Raw genomic sequence first — 24,690 nt, forward strand, 5'->3', positions numbered from 1 at the left:
TCGCTAGAAGAGACAAATCCAGGAGTGAGCCTGCGCTATCTACCCTATTCAAAAGAGAACTCAAGAACGGATTCTATGTACGTAAGCCAGGAAACCCATGGAACAGACATTATTGAATTGCCCAGGTTCGCGATATCAACAGCCTTGCCAGGCGACATAAGATCGTCTTGCTCCAAGTTCTCCAAGTCAATCCTGGGCAGCCTTCGCGACTAAGTTGCGCCTCCATGCCTCAGACTACGCATACTGGCTCTTACATAGAGGCCGGATCTCCAAGAACTGATGTCAACTATTACAAGCACAAGCAAATGATGAGCTGCATGATCATCGGCCATTATGACTCTTTGTAGCCCTGCAATAGATACACTTGTCGCAAGCTCGTAGCATGAGTTCCTGAAACCCCCTGTTTGATCTTCATTCGACTGGATTCTCTGTTGGGATAGACCAAATACTTTGCAGGCTCCGATGTCATCCTATGCATAGCGGTCCAGTCTGGTCCGCGAAGTCCCTTAATGACAAGACCGACTTGAATCAGTCAGTGGGCGGCTTTGGTAGGGCGTGTCAGCCCGTCCCACTAACCCCAGATAATGCGGGGGGGAGGGGGGACGACAGTAGCACAATGTCTGCGGGACTTAGGTCTGGGAAGGGTGAGGGCCGATGTAGGTGAAATGATAAAAAGGATGGACCTGGACCTCTATCTTTTATGTTTGTAGATCGATAGACAGTAGGCCTCAACTGAGAGTCCACTATTGCAATTTTCTTTCTTCACGCCGTGCTTTTTGCCATTCTTCAGACAGACTCCACCAGCAAGGCCGACGCTAGGGACGCTGCCGCCATGGCTCCCACGCCAGTCCCATACATGTCACAAGGCCCGAATGACATTGAGAAGTAGAGAGTGCTCTATGCTGAGCGCATAAATTTGATTGCGCCTGACGACGAGAAGTTTTAACTCGGCGCAACGGACTACTCTGGCGCCGCGGCCAAGACCGGCCCCGAGGACATCCGACTGGTGGAGAAGCTTGACCGATGGATCATGGTGAGTATTCTGGACAAAGTCATTAGTTGAAGTCACTCTCACTAACCCCTCCAGCCCACCCTCTGGGTTATGTACTGGCTCAACTACCTCGACCGCAATGCCATCGCCGACGCCCGCCTGAACTACATTGAAGAGGACCTGAACATCGCGAGAGTTCAGTACTCCACCTCCGTCTCAATTCTCTTCGTCGGCTACATCTTCGGACAGATCCCGGGCAACACGATGCTCACTCGGGTCAAGCCGAGCTTCTACATGGGCGGCTTCATGATGACCTGGGCCGTGGTCAGCTGCCTGACGGCGCTCGTCAAGGACTACGTCGGCCTCGTGCTGACGCCCTTCTTCCTCAGCGTGGTCGAGGCGCCGTACTATCCCGGCGCCCTGTACATCTTGAGTATCTTCTACACGAGGAAGGAGCTCGCGACAAGGATTCGCATCCTTGACTCGGAGAACATCCTCGCCACGCCCTTTGTGGGGCTGATTGCCGCCGGTGTGTTTGAGGGGCTGGATGACGTTGCTGGTCTGTCTGGCTGGCGCTGGCTGTTCATCTTCCAGGGCATTGTGACTTTCGTCGTGGCGGCTACTTCCTGCTTCACGCTGAGCCGCATCGAGAAGGACACTGTGGGCCACAAGGCGGTCACGAGCCCTTTGATCGGTCTCAAGGAAGCGATTGTAGACCTCGAGGTGTGGGTGTTTATCTACATGCAGCACATGCATCTGGTATACCACTGCTGACACCACACAGGACGGCTTCAAGAACTTCTTCCTCACCATCGTCAACACCCTCGGCTTCGACACGACCATCACCCTCGTGCTGACCTGCCCGCCATACCTAATCGCCGGCATCATCTCTGTCGGCTGGGCATGCTCGTCGGGCCGCTTCCACGAGCGGACGTGGCTCGTCACCGCCGCAAAGTCCACCGGCCTCGTCGGCTTCATCCTCGCCTGCGCCACCACGAACACGGGCGCGCGGTAATTTTCCATGTGTGTCTTCATAACTGGCACCTATATGGTCAACAGCATCCTGCTCGGCTGGGTTGGCAGCACGTGCGGGTCGACCAAGGAGAAGCGGGTGAGCGCGCTGACCGTGGTGAACACGAGTGCTAGTTTCAGCTTCATCTGGACGCCAGTGAGTTTCCCTCCCCTATGGCTGTTGATTGTGTGGTTTTCTAATGGGTGTAGTACCTCTGGCCGAAGAACGATGTGCCGCGCTGTGTCATCCCAATGGCGAGCTCGGCGGCATTTTGCGCTGCTTGCGCTGCTGGAGCGTTGGTCGTGAGGTGGATCTGATGCGCGAGGATAAGAAAATTCGTCAGAGGGACTTGGAGGCTGTTTTGTTCTATGCTTACTGAGAGCGGCTTCGTTTCAGCTCAGGAGATAACTTCATAATAGCGTCGTCTCATAGTCTTGGGTTCTGTGAGGCGGCTTTCCGGCTTGTCGGCTTTCCAGCCGCCGGGTCATTTCGTGACGCAACTTTCCAATGGTATGGAATCACGCTTCAGAGAACTGATCTAGTGGTGAGAGAGCAATAAAAAGAATAGGCTTTATATGACCGTATCTACGTTAGGGAAAACAACAGGTTACTCCTCTAACGCTGTACCAATACTCGACGAGTCTATTCTAGGCTGGTCATGTCTCAAGAACAGCGGTTCGCGGAATGAATCAGTCATTCCCAAGGTAGTATACGGAAGTAGGGCTACAGCATGGTAAGACCTCGGTCTCAAGCGGTTCTCTTCGCGACTCATGCCATTCTTTAGTCTCCCTCCTGGAGTCTCTCGAAGAGACCGAATGGTCAGAATAATGAGGCGTCCAGAAGCCTTGCATAGGAGATCAGGATTTCAAAAGGTATCGCCTCATCGAAAGCGGAAATGCCTCCTATAAACAAGCCAAGCCCATTTCCGGCGGCTTATAGATAGAGTACCAGTATTCGAGGTCGTTCAGTTGTTCGTAGAGACTTGTCGTGACCGTGTAATCCGCCGTAATCCTGATCCAATCCCCTGCACCATCCTGGTTTCCCTCCTCCGCGACCTCTTCCGAATCCGGCTCTAGTGGCCATCCGTGCACAAGACCAAGAGTGCGGTTGCGTAAACTTTGTTCGTCGACCATGATGAAGAACTCATGCCTCGAGTCTCGGGATACGTCTCTCCCCTCGTCAAAATGGTATCCCTCGCTTGCGCGCGCCCAAGCCTGGAAGTAGTGCTGCAGCTGCGTAACCGTGGCGCCTTCAAGGGCAGGGTCCTCGATAAAGACGAAATCCATCGTTTTCGCGATAGAGGGCGTGTCGGATCTAGCGATATCCTTACAAAGCTCGTCTACGATATGGCTCTTGATTTCCTGCCAGCGCGGGTCGAATTCTTTTGCGTAACAGCTCCGATAGACGACCCAGCCCCATTTTCTGTCGCCTTCTGATCGAATCCTTGCTTCAGGTGAGAGGAGATCCCACTCCTCGAGACTCATGGGTTCAAGCCCTCCGTTTGGAATGGGCTGTAGCGACGATGGTGACAATGAGGATGTGAACGGTTGATGGTGGTAGCATGCAGGGTATGTTGAATGCGAGGTTGGTCGGTGAGCTCCTGATGGTCGATAGGTGGTCAGGAGCGAAGACTGCGAAGAGATTGCTCGATTGGAAGGTAATTGATTCAGATGATGACGATTATGGATTAATCTTGCGATGAATCGCGATGGCTGAGCTTTCGGCTGCATGGGGGGCGGGTAAGTCACCGTTGCTTGCGGGATGTAATGCACATATAACAGATGATTGGGGACCAACGACCTTTTTGGGGTTTTCTTTACTAAGAAGTCCCGCCCGTCACTGGTCGAGTCTGAGGTGGCTGAAGGGACAAGGGGCCCCTGTTGCTGTCTTCCACCACCTAGGCAGTGAAGGACGCCCACTGTACGTGAAGAAGGCGGCCCGTTGCCGTCATGGCCCTGGGTAGGAAAGAAGGTCATCTGTCGACAACAAGGTTCGAGCACGTACTCTGGAGGGCAAAATGCAGCGGAGGTCAGGAGGTATTCAATATCAGAGTTGAGCAAATTATTTGGCTTCAAAAGTGTAACCAGCAAACAGCCAACAGCCTTATGAGGAGGCAACCCACTGCTATGATTCCTCTAAATGAGAAGGATATTTCCAGTTTGGAAGATCGTCATAACCTCCTTCAAACCTACCTAGACGGAACAAGTTTCGAATCTATACATATATTGATTGTCGGCGCTTCGAATGACCGGGATTTGGTTCATAGTTTCATAGTTCTTTGTCACTAAATCTTGGCTGCAATCGCCTGCTTCCTACATTGAGCTATCTAGAGAACCGGAAACCGTGTGTGTCCATGAAAGAAGCGAGGACTACGAAGTAAGAAGCTTATGCAGAGGTGCCCTTCCGCGGCAGCTGACAGTCTGAAATCTGCAGCTACCGATTCGCTTTGAGACGTGGACATCGGGTTTGAGCGGTGAGTGGGAACTGACGAAAAGAGAAAATGTTAACCAATGTTAAGCCAAGGAGGTGGGACCACATCAGGGGATGGAAGGAGGCACATGAATGCCCGCGAACCAAGCCTCAACCAGACCAGACGCCTTAAGATACAAGGCACTGCTAACGTATATATATCTGCCGTTTTCGACGCTATAACGTCCGCAGCAGGTCCCACGATGCCAAATTGTATGTATATATAATAAGAACTGCCCTACTCTATATCTTGCGTACTTCTCATATTACGGTAGGATTCAAGTGCTCTTATTTGCCTAGCCATCGGAAGCTCCCTGGACGGAGAGCGCAACCCGATGATCTGACATCACATGAAAAGGTATCCGACAACTTTGATGATCAACTCCCACACAGGTCATCCCACGTTTATAGAACGATACGGAAATGGACGCTCCTACAGATCGAGCTCAGTACAACGGGTGAGTGTCTTCTGTTGTCGTTCTAATGGTATCTGCGTAGTTACGCGAGCATATCTTCATTGAGGCTACTTATCAAACCTTGAACTTTAGGGATACGCCTCGCACACTTACAGAGGCCGATCGCCAGGCGGATGCACAGTGCAGACAACAACGTGTTACCGCCTTCCTTCAGGACGCTGCCGGGCCCTGGAACCCTACGTGGTACATGCTACAAGACCCATCAGCTCAGGGCGTTTTGGCCAATCCTCAGGTACTGAATTGCTTCCGTTCTTGTGTTCTCATTCGTATGACTGTCGATTGAAACATGATCCATGGCCATACATGCCTCCACCAACTGAGATACCTTACCTAAGGCACATGTCCTCAACCCTTTCCAGAGCCACCCCTCACCCTACCAGCTCCGCGCGCTGCCTGTGGGCATGACAGAGACCAACGACGAAATTGGACATTGGTGGAGGCATACTGTTTAACGAGAAACCCGCGCTGATTAATTGTGGCGCGTGAAGAGACAGTCTGGACACTCAAATGCGCGAAATGACAGCGCCGCAATGCACGACAAATCCCCCCCAAAGCCCAAGGGTTCGGGCCCAAATTAACGATGGGTACACTAAGATCGGGGGTAACCAAGGCTTCGTTCAGTGGCCTGGCCCCGCCGCGGCAGCCCCTGCCGGCAGCTTGCCGTGTCCTCACAATGACCTCACCAGCCAGGGCCCATAGGGCTTTGTATTGTGCTGCAATGCCGCCGCCCACCATCACACATCACCCGCCTGCCCATCGCCCAATCGGCAAGAACCCCCGACGAGGCAACAAAGCTAGTGGGGCCGGTCCTACACCCCCATCACGACCCCCCGGACGTCCAGGGGAGTATAAGTAGCCCACGTCCCTCGCCAACGGGCTACACCATCTCTACAGTGAATTCAGACTCTCTCGAAATCGCACGAAGTCCTTCTCACGGCCATCTTCGCAGTAGCAGCACGCTCGTCCGAAGAACAAAACCCAAGGGCGCACGATTCAGACCTGGCCAAAACGGCCCCACGACATCATCTACAACAGAGGGCAGCCTGTCAAGCTCAGCTCTTATCGGTTTTCAAGCCCGCGTTCAGTCGTTACTGCCGACCTGATATCGAACACCTCTTGTTTCCCGAGCAGACGGGAAATCCTCTTTTCGTCGAATTTGCCCCACCATCGCAATCTTCAAAACTAAAGCTTTCTACATATATATCCAGGGTCGGGGTGGGGGGGAGAGGAGCGAGGAGAAAAAATACAAGCTGGCACAAGAATGGATACACCAGCAGGAAGAGGCCATGAAGCATCGTTACGAACTACAGGATCCCGCCACGATACACGTCATTCCACCATTTCCAGAACCAAAATTTGAAGCTTTTCATATTCCATAATATCTCTGCAAAGTCACACGGATCACAACCATAATCTTCCGCGCGCAACCTTCATGCTGCTTCGTGTTGCCCCTCGACCGCTGTTGTACAGTACCGCTGCCCACCGCGTGAGTCTGCGATCGAGTACTGCGCATCTCAGCCTTCCCATCGGAGCTCTTGACTGACTAGGACCTGTGCTCCCGAACGGTATCCCGGAATCCCTTTATGGACCGGCCTCCCTCGGCCTGTAGAGGCCTCAAGACTGGACGACAACTCTAAGCCCGTTCGTAGCGCGGTTGAGATCTCTCCTATATGCAGTTCGTTTTTTTGCATTCTCAAAAATTCCACCAACTTGATTGAAGTCAGCCCATACCTTCGACTCAGGATTTTGGCTCGTCACGGGCGAGAGACGCCCAGCGCGTCAAGCTTTTGCATGTAATGACCCGAGGAATCGCTCCTGTGTTAGGAATTGCGCACTGACCCGCCTGTCGGCAATCCAGCCGCTCTCAGTGAGCTTATCCCGGTGAGGCTCTGGCAATCGGCGATGGCGCAACTCCAGCGATAAAGGACTGCCATGTTGTCGAGAACAGTCGGATAGAAGTGGCTCCATGTGATGAAACAAGTCTGTCCCATTTGCCGCTCGAAGGACGCAATGCCACAAACACGTCGCCTGGCCGAATATTCCTTACTTGTCTAGTTCCGGGTAATTATTCCTTTCCAGTATTGTAACCCCTGCGCTAAAGGGTCTTCGATGAGCGGGTGGCTCATGAAACCAACTGCTCTTCGTAACGAATATCTAGTCTTGAGCGTGGTGTTGGAAGCAGGTTGTCGATCGATGGCGATGGTCAGCGGCTGTGAGTTGAGCTAAAGGTCATCACCTTCCAAATTCTGATCCATATCTAAGAGAGATGCGTTAGTATCCAGCAGCCAAATGCGCGTGTTTTGTTTCCTTTCGGTGCCTGGTGATACCAAGAAGTTTTCACTAGATTTCTCGAAGGGCGAGGTTTGTAAAGGCGGAGACAGAACTAATTGTTTCGCAACCTCCTCATCTGCATAGTGTCGAATAAAAGAGACACAGATATCGTGACAATTATTCAATTTTCCTGAACACTCATGGCTTTTCTTAGAGACAGGGACGGTTGTCTCGGGTTTCCACTCTCCAAAGGGAAATAAACTTACCGTACTTCCCCACGGACGTATCTCTCTCAAAACCTTGGCAGGACTTACGACCCCCAAGGAACCAGGCAAGACGTCTGCAAATGCATCCACTGTAGTTCGCATGTACAGGTGTCGACCCAGACGTAGCCGATGTCATCATGCGAAGCACGCCGACATGCTGTAAGAACCATACGCAAGCCGGGTCTCCGAGCAACTTGCGGAGCTTGGAAACCTTTCTGATAGTCGTCGAAGACGAACTCGTCTTCTCCCTCAGTATGAGATAGGATCGCATACAGCGGCGGATGGCCCATCAAGTATTCAAGGCCAAGTGCCTAGATGTTGATCAGCCTCATGGCTGGATCTGTTCGTGGTCGCAAAGAAGACGTCGAGGTTCGTTGATGGTGACAGATTTGGCCCACCATCTGACAAACGAAAGCCAACTGATCTGCAAATGTGTCCTCAAGCACGTCGGCAAAGCATTCTGAAAACGTGGGAGATCAGTTTTGGACTGAGGCTGAGCAGCATGGCTATATATGCCCAGGAGCGGGGTCGATCAGTGCACATGCCTATCAGGCTGCATGTCTTGACAGGATGCAGAAAGGATGAGACAGCCTTCTCGATACACAGCTTAGTAAGAACATGCGAATTATCATTAGATTTCTACCCATGAAACAAAAACAAAATTCCCCGTGGGACCATAAAACGCCATGCCATCGCCATGCGTAAGAAGCAAATCATGTAGAACTTTAACGCGAATCCACCATGGTCAACACGTACGGCAAGTCTGTAGCATCCGCCCTCCCTGCGAGACGGATGACGGACGCCCCAGAGCTTTGTGACACCTTCGAACGGAGACTAGCGTTGGAAGGGGAATGGTGCACCTGCCGCCTCTGCGCGAAGCTGCTCATACTGGACGAGTGAGAAAGTGCACCCGTCGAGCGCGCCTGGAGTGTGGACGGTGCGGTGCGGTACTGGTGCCACGTGGCGGCCGAAGAATTCCGTGGTGGCAAATTCACACGCAATCGTGAGCTAGACGTGGTGCGCGACGAGATGCTTCGTGGCGTTGACGGGTTCGTAATATGAGGATCATCATCCCCAATGTCGCTCTCGAAAGGGGCTTGCGCTTCCTCGTCAAATTCTGGTTCAGGGTCGAGAATCGAGGGATCGAACAACCTCATGCTGCGAAGAAGCTGCGCAAAGAGTTGCATCGTGTCACGGAACTGCGAATTAGTCAAGGGGCGATTGGAGAAACGCGCGTATTCGTACAGGGTAAGGAATTCAACTGTCGTGGCGTCCATCGATAAGACGCCTAGTTCAGAGAGGTGATTAAGGTATTGTCGTAGACCTAGGTTGTAGGGTCGTTCAAGAAGAGCCATGGCATCAGGGTCGAGCATGGGCGGCTCGGCTGTGGACTCAGGAATCGGCGGCGCAAGCGTAAGCGCTTTCGCCTCGATGAGGTTTGGCAGCTCGGACAACACAGTGCTGTACTGCAAATCGGGAAGGTCGAGGGATTCCGGCGATGACCATCCCCGATGCTCAATCTCACCCCAGACGGGCAGTCGCGGCGCGACAGACATCCCAAGCGTTTCTTCGACCTCCTCTCTCTTGCGCAGTTTCAGCAGCTGGAGGTCCTGTTTGGTACACTCTTCGCGCTTCTCCGACATGTTCGAGACTGCGGACTGCGAGTCGTCCATGACCTTGGGGATGATTCGCGGCCTTGACTCGAACTGGATAATGGCGCTACGGTCCAACGCGGCCGTGACCATCTCGAACACCTGTTTGGGCACATCTCCCTTTTCAATCGGAACCCATGACTTCGGTATTGACGCAAGGATGGTCTTGTTATTGTACAGTCGTAGCGCATAGATGAAGGAGACGATGATGAGGATACCGACGAGGGCGGCAGCGACGAACCAGATGTTGTACCATTGGTTGTTCTCGTAGGCTTGATAGATTGTATCGCCAGGAGTGACGAGAAGCAGGCAGACGAGGAGTGTGCAGAGGACGAAGTAGAAACTTCCGTAAATGAATCGGAAGATGGCGCGAGCTGACACCATCTCTCCAAGGTGTCAGCACCCGGGTCGGGCGCCGATCCAGAAGCGGGCGGTCTTCTGCGTAGAACTAGGTCGCGATCGTAAATCGGTTCAATCGTTCAAGGTCTGGCGTTGGTCGAGTGCAGGGCATGGCTGCTTTGGGCGACGCAAAGAGGTTGACGAGACAGCTTCGGAGGTAGGCTGCGCAGCAAGATCAACATTACATGAAGGGCGTTCTGAAGACGGCGCCCGAAGCGAGGCGAAGGTACTGTACAGAGGAGGTTGAGGAGGTTAGCGCAGGTGGGAGAAGTTATGATGGTCGAGCTGCTCGCGGAAGCTTGGGCTTGACAATGTCATTTACCAAGGTGGGGCTCAACGTCGTCACCCGAATTTCAAGCAACAAGGGTCGACGTAGGTACCGGAAAATGGCCTAAACCACACCACAGGCCCAAACCTTAAGATGCTCATCACGTACTTTTCTCTTTTTGATACAGGCCATAATACATTATTCGAAACCAAGCAGGGCACTTGCATGCTTTTGAGATGCAGTCCTCTTTCCCGTTTATTTGGGGACTTCCCGCATCGCCGGTTCCTCGTCCCTTTTAGCCAGTACTCCCTCTGTAGGCTCCATCGCTTCTTTGGCAAGCCTTATATCCGTCCTCGTCAACCGCAGGTCGCGGATGTACGGCTCAAATTCTTGGACAACCTGCGACAGGCCGGCCTTGAGGGCCTTGATAACCTCATCCACCTCTGGAGTGCTCTTACTCCCTTCCACATCAGTCCAATGAACTGGGAAGCTGGCCTTGAAGGCCTCAAGTCTCTTGATGACCGCAGTGAACGTGCGCACTATAGGGCCAATGTCCTTGTGTACGTTGCCAAATTTGTCCTCTGTCAAACTGTGCACAGCCATTGCGCTCAGGATCTCAATGGCGTTGAGGTGATGGCTCAGTTCGGAGTATGGAGAACCCAACACGGCAGCTGTCAACAACCTTCGGAAATCCTGTCGGAACCACCAGCCAATGTAATCGGCGCGGAGGACTGGAGTCGCCAGAGCCTGGAACTGGCTCACGACTTGCGGGGAAGTCAGTGCCTCTTGTTGCTCCTTTGTGAGCACCCTGTCCCGCGCGTTGCGGAATGTCTTCTTGGCAATGGGGCTAAGCTGAGAAACCGGCGAGTGGCCCGGCGCCTGTGTGGCCTGGGTCAGCGTCTTTTCGATCTCACCCCGCATAGATCTGGACCCTGGCCTCGCCTGGAAGATAGGATCATCCTTCGGCGGCGCAAGACTCCTAGGCTTTTGCTCTACCACAGGTTCCGGCTGGGCAACCGGGGCAGGGGGAGGCTTCCCATAGTTGTCTACCCTCTGCTCCAGTCCCTTGACAATGTCGAGACAGATGACAAAGACCTGGGACCACATGGGGCCGTCTTTACGGTCAATGTCTTCGAAGATCGCCTTGCGTCGAAGCTCAAAGTCGCGCGCGATATGCGCAAGCTCCCATAGAGCAAAGCACTGTACCACAAGTCAGTTGAAATTTCACAAGCTAATCTGAGAACGTGACCTACCCTGATGGGCATCTTCTTGCTCTTAAGACCATTCAGCAGGCTACCGTTGGGGTCCTTCGACTCGTTTGTTAAGGGGTTGCCATTCTTCAGGGGCGCCTTAACCATGAACCTTGAAAACGCATAGTTTCCGATTTCCCATGTGCAAGACAGGAGGACGCCAGCCCACAGGCACTGCATGAGTGTTGTGCCTTTGAACCAGGGCCAGTCGACGGGTAGCATGTTGGACTTGGGAAGGTTGTTGAAGGGGCGGAAGAACGCCATGGCCCAGCTCCACGCAGCTCCACGGAAGATGGTGCTGTACAGGGTTACGGCGAGGCCGTATACGCCGATGGCGCGCATGACGGCGTTGGCAACGACACCGGGTAGCTTGGCCAGGAGAACGGTCAGTGGTGTGGTTGAAGTGGCGCCGCCGTTGATGACAGGGCTCTTCCTCGCTTTGTTGACGTCGATTGTGATACGATCAGTGTCGCAGATGATATGCATGATCGCCTGGAAGGTGGCGGCCACGAGGAGGTAGAAGGAGAGGAAGACGGGCCGCTCATTAAGTCGTCCCCGGTCGCCGCTCATAGTCGAGATCCAGTTCAGTTTCGAGTCCGCCGATGCCGACCAGAGAAAGACGAGGCCGAAGAGAGCGCTCGAAATGGTATAGGCGACCCATGCTTCGAGAGCCTGGATCGTGATCAAATTGGGAAGAGCGCCACCAATGGCGGATGTAGAGGCGCGCGCGCCAACATGGTATTGCGATATACGAAGGATAATGATAGTGAGTGCGGAGGCGAAGAGAAAGAGTGCTCGTATGCCCACGGGGCCGATGGGGAACCAAGACCACAGAACTATCATAATGTTAGTTGTAGTCAGGACTGGGATCTTTTCCTGCAAAGCTTACAAGAATTCCACTGGCTCAAGAGGATAGCTTGGATGTAGACCAGGGCCAAAAGAAGAGTAGAGGTTGTGGAAAATCGCCTGTGCAGAGCAGGCTGCAAAAAGTCCTTATAAGGAGCTCTCCTCACGACGGCAGCAGCCATGGCGACTGGGCATCCTTGGGGGGAGCGTTGGTGGAGGGAGTCGAGAGGCGGTGGCTCGCCGTTGATGGGGTCGAGGTTGTCAATAAAAATATCCTAGCAACCACTGGAACATCAACAGGTGCGGTAGGTACCTGCTCACGGTGCTGCAAAAGAACCTGGTCGCAGCGCGACGACGCCAGGTACAGATTCGGGGTCCACAAGAGCTTAGTCACGTGGTGATAGCGGTGGGATGTGATGCGCCGTGGTGCCTGTTCCTGGCTCGATCTCCGCAGTTACGTACCTTATCGCCTCACCTGACACCATCAAGGCAGCCGGTTCGCGATTGATCCAACTACCAGTTTACTGCATCACTACCATCAGCGACTGTCCTTTGACTGCAACCCTGAGCGCATTGCCGTTTTTCGCTTCAGAAAACATCGCCTGACGATCGATTTTCAACACTATGTCGTTCGACCAGCTCTCATCGCTCGAGTCTGGCTCGGGTCGCCGGGGGAATTACACCGATGATCCCGAGTTCAAGCAGCTCCAGTCTGAGTTGATGAACAAGCTCCACAGCCTCCGGCGCAATATTTCCAAGCTCAGCTCTGACATTGATCTCCTCGGCACGAAGCGTGACACCCCGCGCGTCAGGGAGCGGGTTCATGAACTTCTCGAGAAGTCGAGGGAGTTGTGCAAGGATATCGGACAGGGCGTGAAGAAGCTGCAGACCTGGGAGGATCTTACAGTACGTTGCGCTATGTGTCTAGGTCGTGCGTACAACCGGCTAACATACAACCTGCAGAAACAACAGAAGTACGACCAGTCCCGCGTCTCAACCGATTTCCAAAACGCCCTCCAAGAGTTTCAAGACGTCCAGCGCCGGGCTCTCGAGAAGGAGCGCGCCTCGGTCACGGCCGCCCGTGCCGCTCACGACGACAACGCCGACGGCTCCGGAGCGCCGCAGGAGGGGCAGCTCGAGCAGCAGCAGCAGCAGGAGCTTGTGCGCCTGGCATCGCAGGACGAGGTCGACTTCCAGGAGGCGCTCATCATTGAGCGCGAGGACGAGATTCGCAACATCGAGCAGGGTGTCGGCGACCTCAACGTGCTGTTCCGCCAGGTAGCGCAGATTGTCGGCGAGCAAGGCGAACAGCTGACATCCATCGAGGACAACATCGTCAACGTTCGGGATGACACACACGGGGCGCAGGTTGAGCTGGCGCAGGCTTCGAGGCATCAGAAGGCGGCGAGGAACAAGGGCTGCTGTCTGATGCTTATTCTGTCAATCATCTTGCTTATTGTACTACTTGCAATTTTCTTGGATTAGCATGCTCTGTCGTCTGGCGATGTCATGGCTCGAGGGATTGGACTTTTGCTTCTCTGCTGGCGTTCATAGGTGTTTACATTGTTGTACAGCAGGGCCTTATTCTACATACACATGTTCCTAAATGCAATTTTCATCTTACAGAATTTAGCACCGGCTACACCTTCGGCGGGACTTCCTTCTGCTGTGCTGGGGCCTGGTGTTTATCCAGTGGCATGTAACGCTCGACAAGTGCCGCATTGATGTGGCCAAAGGTCGCTGACGATACCCAGTAGACAAACATGCCAGATGGGAGGTTCATCGCCGCCATTGGCAACAGAAGTGAAGCGACAAAGGCTGATCTTCGCAGTCGCCACCTCCAACCTGACGTTTCAAGAGAGGACGACTCCTTGTTAGAAAGGTTGAACATGGCAGCTCGCCCAGCCGCAGTCTTGGGGATCCAGGTGTAACAGAGCAGGCCCGCCATTGCCATAGGGAGCAGACCATATGGGTCGGGCGCTGACAGATCCGGAAACCATAGGATGCCGCCTGTCGTCATGCTTGGTTCAATCTGAGTAGCAGCTGTTTGCAAAGACTCGAGAACGCCTGTGGACGGTGCGTTACCCGCGCTGCCGAGAACGGGCTCAGCTGTGAAGTTATCTGATTCACCTGGTGCAGCAATGGCCGCTTGCTGAGCGGGCGCAGTGCTCAACTCGGGGTGTCCATTCTTATAGTTTCCAGTGATGAGAGACAAGATACCGCCACTCGCGCCACTCAGCCGTCGAATGGCTTCGGGGACGAGGAGCCATGGTGGAATGCTGAACAGAGTAACCCAGATCTTCCAACTCTGCACGCCTCGCTCTCGGTAGATACGTCGTAGGGTCTTTCCTTGCTGTATTGCGACATAGGGCCCCTTATGAACGTTGAGATGCCGAGCTCTCCAGGAAGAGGTAAAGGATAATAGTTTTCTCTGGCCGAGGATGATTTTCCTGCTGTAAATCTGTAGTGGAAGACGCAGGGTGAGTGTGAAGCCTAGAGCGAAGGCAGGAATGGCGAGCCACCAGGGGAGACCGATAGTTGAGTGAAGTGAAATGAGGGCATCTTGTGCGAGTTGCACAGAGCTATTCACAGCGGTGCCAAAGGAAAGTTGGCGCGTCTCATGTCTGGTGAGAAGCGATGAGACCAGAAGTTCATGTCGAGTCGTTGGGCGAGATGGCGACAGAAAGGGTTGTCTCGTGAGACCCAGGGGCGAAGATGGCCCCGTTGACCGTGTCAGAAGACGAAAGGCGCCTCTAGTTGGAAGCATCCTGGGCCATGTGGAGGCAGCCTCTCGATGGGTCAGATGTCGAGACCAAGTGACGGACCATGAATGTGTGATGATGGCAACCTCACATGCAAGCTTCAAGCCATTGGGACGGGTGCACGGGCCCTGTCAATGCAGTACGTACCGCAGTGAAAGTCAGGCACCCTCAGGGGTGGGGTGTGCGCCAAAGGACCCTCAAGACCCCTGCTGAAGGTTACCCCCAGTGGCAGCAGGAAGTACCACTTGTCCTTGTTCACTGGAGGGCAGGTACAACGACGTCAACGGCTCTGGAGGTGCAGCTTAGTGCGTCTGACGATCTTCTTCCCACCTTCACCGGCTGACGGGTTCACACAGCCACCTCTCCTTCTTGCCTGCCATTACCAGCCTCGACGAAGCTCGAGATCTCTTCGTAATCCACACAGTTCACCTCACGGCCGTGGCCGTGTTACAGTAGAATCCACGGAAGCTCCGACATCACCCACCGTCGTCCCCGCGATGGCGGACACCTCTGAGGCGGGGCACTCTGCCTCGCCCGATACCTCGACATCGGGCCACTCAACCGCCCTCTGGGCTGTGACTGTGGTAGCCGCCCTACCCATTCTCGCCTTGTTCGTCATTCCTCTTCTCGCGAGAGGCCTTGGTGCTGTTGCCGGCAGCTATCTCCGCACCAAGACTGAAGGCAGGCGCGCCCAGTTGATCAAAGCCATGGCCACCGAAGAGAACACCTATAAAGAAAAGGGGATCACGACTCCAAAGGGAATTATCAAGATCGACAAGGTGGAAGATTGGAGCGGCATCGTTGGCTTCTTCCACCCTTTCTGGTGCGTAGCGAACTACTTCTTGACGAGCATTTCTGCGTACCGAAACCGACGACTAACAGACTACAGCAACGCTGGAGGCGGAGGCGAAAGAGTCCTTTGGTCAGCCGTTCGCGCTACCCAGCAGAAGTGGCCTAAAGCGCTCTGCGTTATCTACACCACTGACCAGAAGGTTAACAAGACGGAGATGGTGACTCTCGCCAAGGTATGTCACACGATGCATCATGTACCCCGTATGACTCTGTCTAATCAGCATCGACCAACAGCGTAGGTTCAACATCGATATCCACCCTCCCAGTCTTGTTCTCATGTACCTGAGTACCAAGCACCTTGTCCTCGCCTCGACCTGGACTCACTTTACCCTGCTCGGCCAGTCTCTTGGATCCATGGTCATGGCCTGGGATGCTTTCCAGCTGCTGGTGCCCGATGTTCTGGTTGACACCATGGGATATGCATTCGTGCTCGGACTTTCTAAGCTCCTCTTCCCCACCATCCCTACCGGCGCCTATGTCCACTACCCGACCATCTCAACTGATATGCTTGAGTCTCTCGACCCTAAGTCCGCAAATGGTAGCCAGGGCATCAACGCCGGCAAAGGTGTGGGGTTGCGTGGTCAGGCCAAGCGCGCATACTGGAAGCTGTTTGCAGAGCTTTATTCGCGAGTCGGTTCGACCATTGATGTCGTCATGACCAACTCGACCTGGACTCAGGGCCACATAGCAGCTCTCTGGGGCCCTCACCGTAGCGTCAAGAGCGATCCTATTGCCGTCGTCTACCCACCCTGTCCTGTTGAAGAGCTCGCACGCGATATCGAAGTATCCGAGGCCAGCGAAGCGCAGCGTCAGAAGGTCATCATCTACATCGCCCAATTCCGGCCAGAAAAGAACCACCAGCTCATCCTGCAATCATTTGCCGAGTTCCTCAAGACAGAGACCCAGGCTACCAAGGATGTCCGTCTTGTCCTCGTGGGTAGTGTCCGGGACGACATTGACTCCAAGCGTGTTTACCAGCTTAGACTGCTGGTGAATGAGCTTGGTATCAAGAGTCAGGTGAGCTTCCATCTGGATGCTACCTGGGAAGAGATTCTTGTCTGGCTTCAGAAGGCATATGTCGGCGTTAACGGCATGTGGAATGAGCACTTCGGCATTGGATGCGTCGAGTACCAGGCCGCTGGTGTCATCTCGGTGGTGCATGCCAGCGGCGGACCGAAGCTTGACATCAATGTTGATATTGATGGCGAGCCTACTGGTGAGTTGCGGGATTCCCTCTAGATTTGGCCAACAGCACTGACAATTCTAGGTTTCCACGCTTCGACTTCCACCGAGTTTGCGGCAGGTTTTGAGCAGGCTTTGACCGTCAAGGATCCCTTAGCCTTCCGACTACGGGCTGTCAAGTCAGCACAGCGCTTCACGGAGCAGGCATTTGTTGATAGCTGGAACAAGCACCTAGAAACGCTTCTTGCTAAGCTTCGGTAAGCCGCTGCAGTGTTTGTGTGTTGACTTGGACCAGTGAGGTTTGAGCCCTTTGCTTCTGACTGCAGCAAGAATTTTCTCATATTCAGGGACAGCGCCAAGCATGGTCGCAGCGTACATTATCTCGGTGTTTTCTTTCCTTTTTTCCTTTGGTTGGAAAAGGGTTTTCGAATCTGGATGGCCCTGCATAGATGGGCCTTTATATCCGGCATCAAAGCCATGGCTTGCTAGATAAGGTTTGTTTGTGTATTTGCTTTTGGGGTACTAGGCAAATCGCCCCGTTTTCGGTTTCTTCCCTGGTCATGCGTAGACTTCAACGATACCCCTTCCCTTTTGGTAGCGGACAAGAAACGAATGAAATCAAATGGCTCTCGTATGTTGATGATGCGCTCTATGACATGTCTATAGTCTTGCCACGTTGCAATACCCTCTCTTTCCATCATGCAGTCAATCCGCCGCTGTTCTTCTGCCGTGGCTCGCTCGCCGCCTCAAACCTGCCGCTTCCCAGCACCGTAATCCCCTGGACAGCACTGAGCCCCTCGCGGACCCATTTGATCTGGTGTCCCTTGTCCGCGAGGCTCGCGGCCGTCTCGTTGTTGAAGGTGTACTCCAGCCACACCTCATTCGGCATGAGCTGGTCGTGCAGCCTCGGCTCCGCCACGGCCTCCGTCATGGTCATGCCGTGCTCGAGCACATGCCAGAGCACCTGCGCCGTGGCGCTGACGATCCTCGACCCGCCGGCAGCGCCGACAACGGCACGCAGCCCACCGTCCGGCGCCTCGACGATGACGGGCGTGATGGACGACAAGGACCTCTTGCCGGGACGGATGAAGTTGGCGGGGCTCGGCTCGAAGCCAAAGGCGTTGCGGACGCCGGGGATGGAGAAGTCGTTCATCTCGTTGTTGAGGACGACGCCCGTGCGCGGGTCCACGAGCAGGGCGCCGAAGAGGAGGTTCACCGTCGACGTCAGGGAGACGGCGCGGCCGGCGCTGTCGGCCGTGACGACGTGCGAGGTGCCGTGCGTGTCGGGGACGAAGAGGGCGTGCGGAGCGTAGTGGTCCACGGGTTGCGTCTCGTTGTCGGAGATGCGGGCGCGGGTGTGGGCGGCTGTCGCGTCGTCGATGAGGGAGGCCTCGTAGGGGCCCAGGCCGCGGACGAAGTCCGGGTCGCCGAGGAGGGAGCGCGCGCCGTAGGCGAAGCGCATGGCTTCGTTGTAGCGGTGCGTTGTGAGGTTCGTGTCGGGCGTCGGCGGCAGGGGGTACTGTTCCATCGTCTTGAGCATGTTGAGCGTTATGGGCCGCTGGCGGGGGGCGCCGGTCGTGTAGAGAGTGTGGTTACGGAACGTCGTCGACAGGGGCTCGCGGCTCTCAACCCGGTACGCGCTGAGGTCTTCTAGGGTCATGATGCCGTCTGCGTCGCGGACTGTCTTCACAAACGAGGCGGCGAGTTCGCCTGTGTAAAATACCGATGCGCCCTTCTTCGCTACTGTGGTGAGAGTACTGCTTCAGTTAGACTCGTGGTGGATTAGAGCGTGTAGATGAGGCTCACTCGGCAAGTCGTGTTCTGTACATAGTGTCGCCTACACCGAGGAGCGTTCCTGAATACAATTTCACTGTCAGCATGTGCACAGGTTGGGATTTTCGAGCAGGCTCACCGTTCGGTGCAAAGACCTCAGCCCAGCTTGGTTCATCAATGAGGAAGTCTCTCCCCGCGTCCTTCATCCCTGCCACCATGTATCGACTCATATCAGCTGTCACAGAAAAGCCTTCCCTGGCTAGGTGAGAAGCAGGCATCACGACAGACTCCCAGGCGAGATCCTGAGCGTCCTTATCAGCGAAGCTCAGCAGTAATGGCTTGTGGGGAACTTACACCCCATTTCTCATGCATGTACTCAAGCCCTCGCAGCTCGCTGGGGACTCCAACCGCCAGGCCACCTTCGATGCTCGCACGTACATCATCGTTGTACATGTCTTGGGTCGCAGCGGCCGGCGCCGTTTCCCTAAAGTCGATGGTCTCATATCTGCCATCCGCAGTTCTGACGAGAGCGAAACCACCGCCTCCGATGCCGGAGTGGTACATGGAGGTGACGCCGACGCACAGTTGCGTGCCAACCATGGCGTCTATAGCGTTGCCCTGAGAGGTTCAGTTCAGCATGCCATCCGTGCCACGTCGTGACAGAAAACGTCGTGACAGAAAACGTCGTGACAGAAAACGTCGTGACAGGAAACATCGTGACAGGAAACTTACACCCTGGCGGAGGAGATCGCGTCCGATCCTGCTACACTCCATGTTCTCGCTCGCTACGGCTCCAGCACCATCTTGGGCTGTGAGCACGACCTGATCAGAAGAGAAGGGGATGGCAGAGGACCCAGTCATCCAGATGAAGGAGCCGTAGAGCAGCCATTGAGGCCGGATTTTGGAGCCAAAAGAGTCTAGATTTAGGTGTCAATCAGCATCCCTCTGGACGAGTGGGTGACATACACATTTCGCCGTCTCGGCTCAGTGACTCTTGCCCCTTGATAAACGGATCCGCTTTTGAGATAGGGAGCTGAGAAAGACGGCGAGAGGCGCTGAGTTGCGAAACGGTGGACGTGAGATTTCCCGTGATTTTCCTGCAACCAGAATATCTGGAATGGGAGGTTTGTGACTCGAGTCAAGCAAGAGGCGGAAAGAGTCTCGAGACATGGCTGCCAGTGTGGATGTGGCCGATGATGGCATCGGAGTTGACCCGACGCCGGTCGATAAGCCGGACCAAGTGATCGGCTCAAGTGACTGTGGAGGATGCATGTCATTGGCCGATTCGCCCTTCTTTCCAGCCAATGAACCATCCCTGCACATAGGCAATTCGAACCAATGATGTGCTGTTTATTTAGAATCGTAGATTGACTTTATGTGGACCTCGACATCTTCACGATGAGTTTTCTAACCTTCTGCCAGCATTGAGAATACGACCGAACGTTGTTCTTTTCTTCGCTGCATGCTAATGGTCGATCGAAGGGACCAATTCGAACTTTAAATCAGCAGCCTTGCGGACGGGGCATACTCATGCGGTTCCTCGCCCGGTTTGCACCTTCACTTCGACATCCACTACTGAGCCGGCCTCATCTACTCTCACCAGCATTTCGCATAATGGCGTCGCCTATCACGACCTTGCAGCAGGCCGAGCAAATCCAGACACAAGCGCAGCCTCACTCACAGACACCACCTCGGCCACAAAATGTCAACGGCAAGCGGCCAGCTTTTCAGTCTCGCGCAAAGGGTAAGAAGCAGAGGACCAAGAGAGAACGATCGATGAAGGAGGGCTCATCAGAGGAGGTTCTGCTTGCTGATATTCAAGCACTCGTCAAGGCCCGCCAGGAGTCGGCGCCTTCAACTTCGGACGAGGAGACGTCGCCTCTGCCCGAGCAGTGGTCCGAGATTGATGTCGAAATCCTCGAACTCTCTTCCACGGGTGACGGCCTCGGTGTTCAAGTCGGCTCATCCAACCCTCAGATCTACGTCGTCTCGTTCGTTGCGCCAGGCGACGTCGCCCGTGTCAAGGTCGTCCGCCATGTTCTCGAGGACGGCTACACCGCCACCGACTACCTCTCCGTCATCACGCCCTCGCCTATGCGCGACGACTCTCGTGTCTCTTGCAAGTACTTCACCCAGTGCTCCGGCTGCCAGTTCCAGATGCTCGACTATGCCGACCAACTGCGGCACAAGCGCTCCATCGTCGTCAAGGCTTTCAAGAACTTCTCCCAGCTGGCCCCCGAACTGGTGCCCACGATCGGCGACACCATTGGCAGCCCGCTGCAGTACGGCTACCGCACCAAGCTGACGCCGCACTTTGACGGCCCCCCCGGCAGCTGGCGCAAGGGCAAGCAGAGGGCCCCGTTCACCACAATGCCGCCCATCGGCTTCAACGTCAAGGGCCGTCGCGCCGTTCTCGACATTGAGGACTGTCCCATCGGCACCCAGGCCGTGCGAAACGGCATGAAGAAGGAGCGCGAGCGCATCGAGGGCGAATACGCCACCCGGAACCACGGCGCCACCTTGCTCCTGCGCGAGAGCACAAAGCGCTACCCCAAGGGCGGCGACGAGCAGCCGCCGGACGCGCTGCCCGAGGGCGCCGTGCGCGTCGACACGGACGCCTACACCGACATCAAGACGTGCGCCACCGACAACAAGGCCATGACCTCGGAGTACATTGACGACTTCCTCTTCACGAACCCCGCCGGCTCCTTCTTCCAGAACAACAACTCGATCCTGTCGCCCTTCACCGACTACGTCCGCCAGCACGTGCTGCCGCCCGCCGCGCTCGCCGCGGCCCCCGGCGCGAAGCCCATCCGGTATCTCATCGATGCCTACTCCGGCTCCGGCCTCTTCACCATCACGCTGTCCGGCATCTTCAAGACGAGCATGGGCATCGACATTGCCGCCGACTCGATCGCCTCGGCGCGCAAGAACGCCCTGCTCAACAGCTTCACGGAGGACCAGTGCACCTTTCTCGCCGCCGACGCCCCCGAGCTCTTCAAGCACGTCAGGTACGACCCCGACGAGACGGTCGTCATCCTCGACCCGCCGCGCAAGGGCTGCGACGCCAGCTTCCTGGGCCAGCTGCTGGATTTCGGCCCGAGGCGCGTCGTCTACGTCAGCTGCAACGTGCACACGCAGGCACGGGACGTCGGTGTCCTCGTGCGCGGAGAGGTGGAGGGTCAGAAGAAGAGGACGAGGTACGAGATTGAGAGTCTGAGGGGCTTCGACTTTTTCCCCCAGACGGGTCACGTCGAGGGCGTGGCCGTGCTGAACCGTGTCGAGAATGTATAACCGATAGTGGCGTGTAAGAAAGAAAAAAAAACAGGTTCAGGTTGTAATGAAAAAGGCACCAAGTGCCAAGCTTCTCCTTCGGAAATACGTCACGAACGACGGGACTCGATTGAGACGTTGGACAGAGCAGATTGCGCTTGAGACACGGCTGCTGTGGTTCCCATACCGGACATTCCCGCCTTCCGGCTTCCGAGCTGCTCCACCAAGTAGTGTCCCGACTTATTGTTGAAGAAGAGAGCGCTGTGAAGCGTGCCAACCAGGTCTTCAGTCAGCTTTGAAGTGGCACAGAGCTCCCGTGTCCTACGGCGGCGAAGCTGCCTGCTACCTCAGGATAAGGCTAAGGGGTAAAAACATCTACTGATTCAGCCATAATGAAGGAGCGTCTAGGTATGAATATTCTTCGTGTTATGTTCTACTGTCTGTAGTCTTAAGTCATAAAACGGATCGTGAAGTCATGCCTACTGCGTGTGCCCTTTGTAACACGACTATGAGCGACCGTCCTCGAGAAGCACTTTCAGGGCCTCCACAGCAATCTCAACGACATCTGCTCGTCGGCTCTTCTTTGCCGCCTCCTTCAAAATCTCCAAGCCGTTTGCTGCATTGATCTTTTCACGTGCCAGCACGCCAACTCGTCCCTCCGTCGCTGCCATGTGATAGACGACATGGCAGGCGCAATATCGCACATTCTCGCTTTCGTCTGCGACCATGCCCAACACAACTTCAACTCCACGTTCGCGTTCAACAATGGCGCGAACGACATTCTCATGACCCGTGAGCTGCGCCAGAGCGCCACCGGCCGCAACTCGCGTTTTCTCGTCTTCAGCATCGGCCAGTGCAAGCAGAATGTGCATTCGTTGCTTCGCCTGGGGGCTTCCATCGACATAATGCGTCGCTCCCTCTGGTCCCTGAACAAGATTGCAAACAAGTTCGACCGCGGCTCTGGAAATCAAGGTTTTCGACGAGAGCAACAACTCCTCGATATCCGACCACGCGGAACGAACAATGGCGCGGCGACAATCGCCATCGTTGGAGGCGAGGTTGGTAAGAGCGAGGAGAGACTCAAATGTCGGCAAAAGGTCGCGAGTCTCAGCGGCTGCATCCGGAGCCAGGATAGAAAGCAACGGCCGTACTGCTGAGCTTTGTGGGTGGGATCGATTGCCACCAAATACAAGACTGGGATCAGTGCTGATTAGGATGCGAGCGAGTGCATGAGCTGCGACGCGACGAGTCGCCGATTCCGTCTCAGGAAGAGCGAGCCAAGCAGTCAACAAGAGCTTGACGGCGCCTTGTTGGGCAATCTGGCCTCGCAGCGGTGCTGTGACAGAAATCGAATTGATGATGGCTATCATAAGCGCAAGAGATGCCGGCGAGCCGACCTTGCTGCGGGATACGAGAACTGGGACGACACCGGCGTCGAAGACCAGCTTGCAGCGTGCCGCAACATGAGTATCGTCGTTCAGGGGCTCGGTTTCGATCTTGCCTGCGGCGTTCGCGTATGCCTTGAGCTGGTGCATTTTCTTCTGTTCCTCGGAGAGATTGGGTTGGTACCTCGTCAGGTTGATGAGGATGCTAAGTGCGCCATATGTCAGAGGTGACCTAGGCTGGGCTTCTGCCAGCGTTGAAATGAGCTTTTTCAGGAAATCCTTGTTGCGGACCAAGTCTTCCTTGACCTTGGGCTGCAACGACGCATAAGCCAAACCTTCAATCGAGTGCTGTGTTCCATAATCGTCGTCGCTTAGTAGCATTCCCGTAAACCTGGAGGACAATTCTTCAATGGTAGTGATTGCCGGCGTGATCCTCTCTTCTTTTCCCTGATCATTCAGCGAGGGTGCCGAGGGCACTGCCTTCAGTCTGAAGTCAGTCAGATCTTACTGGATAAATCGCCTTGCGAGGGCGATGCGGAAACATAGCGTTCGGGGTACCATACTCTCAGTTTGGCTAGAATGACGGCGGCAAGGTTCTGCACGCCCTCAGAGTGCCTGCGCATGGTGACGGAGCCCTCCTGGGACAGATACTCTGGGTTCTGTTGCATCTCCTTGACGACCTCGTTGGGATCCTGGTCGACGACCTCCTCGAGCCACTCGGTGCAGTACTTCTGAACGGCGTCGCGACACTGCGAGTTCATGCAGGCTGCGTTCAGCATCTCAAGGCATGCCGTCTCAACCTTGCGGCTCTTCCACTTGCGCCTCATCAAGGGACCCAATGTGCCGAGGAAGCCTTCGCTGAGGAAGAGGGATGCGGTCAAATCCGGAGCGATGGGAAAGGCAGCGGCGGCAACGCAGAAAGCCGCAATGTAATCGTCGTAGGTACCGCGGCGTACTTTGTCGAAGAAAAAGGTGGATAGCTTGGCGCCTCCTTCGTCGCCGGCGGCCTTGAGATAGGCGGCGACCGTCATGACAGCATGACCGCGAACGACATCTGCTTGCCTCATGTCGAGGTAAGAGAATACTGTGTCGACGCATTCAGCGTCAAGAAGCGAGCAGATTGACGTGGCATTCTTTTCGACGACAGCAAGCTGCGTGTCGTCGTTCAGGAGCTTGGTGAGCTGGTCGAGATCCTGAACGGTTTCATCGTCCTCACGACCTCCCTCCATTAATCGCGCAAGCAGGAGAAGCGTCTCGTCCTCCCTCGATTGCTCGACCTTGGGCGGCAGAGCCTGGGACACAGCTGCCATGGCGTGAGGCGGGCGGCTCGGATTGCGTGAGATAGTGGTGGCGGGGTGGTGTTGGTTGGGAAGTGAGTGAGGGGTCTGGGCGCGGCGAATATTTGGTGTGGAAGTAGCGCAGCACAGCACTATGGAAACACGGAGGCGGCTGAGAAGCAACAGCGATGTAGCGCAGACCTATCTGGTAGGTCTCGGTACTCGAGATACGGTATTGATTTGGAAATGAAGGGAGAAAGGGGGAGGAGGAGTGAGGAACAAAAAA

General features: G+C 55.1%; 10 protein-coding genes across 10 annotated transcripts; 4 read left to right on the forward strand and 6 right to left on the reverse strand.

Moving 5' to 3' along the window:
* Positions 1-1,030: 1,030 nt before the first annotated feature.
* Positions 1,031-2,320, forward strand: VDBG_05552 (pantothenate transporter liz1; the record flags this gene model as incomplete). Its single annotated transcript, XM_003004393.1, has 5 exons — positions 1,031-1,033; positions 1,088-1,750; positions 1,776-2,002; positions 2,138-2,159; positions 2,213-2,320. 5 exons carry the CDS (start codon positions 1,031-1,033, stop codon positions 2,318-2,320), a joined length of 1,023 nt encoding a protein of 340 aa, XP_003004439.1.
* Positions 2,321-2,905: 585 nt separating this feature from the next.
* On the reverse strand, positions 2,906-3,766 carry VDBG_05553 (conserved hypothetical protein; the record flags this gene model as incomplete). Its single annotated transcript, XM_003004394.1, has 1 exon — positions 2,906-3,766. One exon carries the CDS (start codon positions 3,731-3,733, stop codon positions 2,906-2,908), a length of 828 nt encoding a protein of 275 aa, XP_003004440.1.
* Positions 3,767-8,210: 4,444 nt separating this feature from the next.
* On the reverse strand, positions 8,211-9,521 carry VDBG_05554 (sucrase/ferredoxin domain-containing protein; the record flags this gene model as incomplete). The annotated part of the gene is made up of 1 exon (XM_003004395.1): positions 8,211-9,521. The coding sequence occupies one exon, from the start codon at positions 9,519-9,521 to the stop codon at positions 8,211-8,213; it is 1,311 nt and encodes a 436-aa protein (XP_003004441.1).
* A 538-nt stretch (positions 9,522-10,059) lies between these two features.
* On the reverse strand, positions 10,060-12,082 carry VDBG_05555 (nuclear envelope protein; the record flags this gene model as incomplete). Its single annotated transcript, XM_003004396.1, has 3 exons — positions 10,060-11,004; positions 11,058-11,890; positions 11,944-12,082. The coding sequence occupies 3 exons, from the start codon at positions 12,080-12,082 to the stop codon at positions 10,060-10,062; spliced, it is 1,917 nt and encodes a 638-aa protein (XP_003004442.1).
* Positions 12,083-12,524: 442 nt separating this feature from the next.
* Positions 12,525-13,385, forward strand: VDBG_05556 (SNARE domain-containing protein; the record flags this gene model as incomplete). Its single annotated transcript, XM_003004397.1, has 2 exons — positions 12,525-12,806; positions 12,873-13,385. 2 exons carry the CDS (start codon positions 12,525-12,527, stop codon positions 13,383-13,385), a joined length of 795 nt encoding a protein of 264 aa, XP_003004443.1.
* Positions 13,386-13,539: 154 nt separating this feature from the next.
* VDBG_05557 (conserved hypothetical protein) lies at positions 13,540-13,920 on the reverse strand (the record flags this gene model as incomplete). The annotated part of the gene is made up of 1 exon (XM_003004398.1): positions 13,540-13,920. The coding sequence occupies one exon, from the start codon at positions 13,918-13,920 to the stop codon at positions 13,540-13,542; it is 381 nt and encodes a 126-aa protein (XP_003004444.1).
* Positions 13,921-15,159: 1,239 nt separating this feature from the next.
* VDBG_05558 (alpha-1,2-mannosyltransferase alg-11) lies at positions 15,160-17,328 on the forward strand (the record flags this gene model as incomplete). Its single annotated transcript, XM_003004399.1, has 4 exons — positions 15,160-15,485; positions 15,552-15,687; positions 15,749-16,730; positions 16,782-17,328. The coding sequence occupies 4 exons, from the start codon at positions 15,160-15,162 to the stop codon at positions 16,955-16,957; spliced, it is 1,620 nt and encodes a 539-aa protein (XP_003004445.1).
* A 65-nt stretch (positions 17,329-17,393) lies between these two features.
* VDBG_05559 (gamma-glutamyltranspeptidase) lies at positions 17,394-19,439 on the reverse strand (the record flags this gene model as incomplete). Its single annotated transcript, XM_003004400.1, has 6 exons — positions 17,394-18,453; positions 18,503-18,551; positions 18,609-18,771; positions 18,824-19,087; positions 19,202-19,386; positions 19,436-19,439. The coding sequence occupies 6 exons, from the start codon at positions 19,437-19,439 to the stop codon at positions 17,394-17,396; spliced, it is 1,725 nt and encodes a 574-aa protein (XP_003004446.1).
* A 644-nt stretch (positions 19,440-20,083) lies between these two features.
* VDBG_05560 (tRNA (uracil-5-)-methyltransferase) lies at positions 20,084-21,763 on the forward strand (the record flags this gene model as incomplete). The annotated part of the gene is made up of 1 exon (XM_003004401.1): positions 20,084-21,763. The coding sequence occupies one exon, from the start codon at positions 20,084-20,086 to the stop codon at positions 21,761-21,763; it is 1,680 nt and encodes a 559-aa protein (XP_003004447.1).
* A 485-nt stretch (positions 21,764-22,248) lies between these two features.
* On the reverse strand, positions 22,249-24,437 carry VDBG_05561 (CRO1 protein; the record flags this gene model as incomplete). Its single annotated transcript, XM_003004402.1, has 2 exons — positions 22,249-23,567; positions 23,636-24,437. The coding sequence occupies 2 exons, from the start codon at positions 24,435-24,437 to the stop codon at positions 22,249-22,251; spliced, it is 2,121 nt and encodes a 706-aa protein (XP_003004448.1).
* Positions 24,438-24,690: the final 253 nt, after the last annotated feature.

Source organism: Verticillium alfalfae, genomic scaffold (assembly GCF_000150825.1).
Source record: "Verticillium alfalfae VaMs.102 supercont1.6 genomic scaffold, whole genome shotgun sequence".
Taxonomy (NCBI): Eukaryota; Fungi; Ascomycota; class Sordariomycetes; order Glomerellales; family Plectosphaerellaceae; genus Verticillium; species Verticillium alfalfae.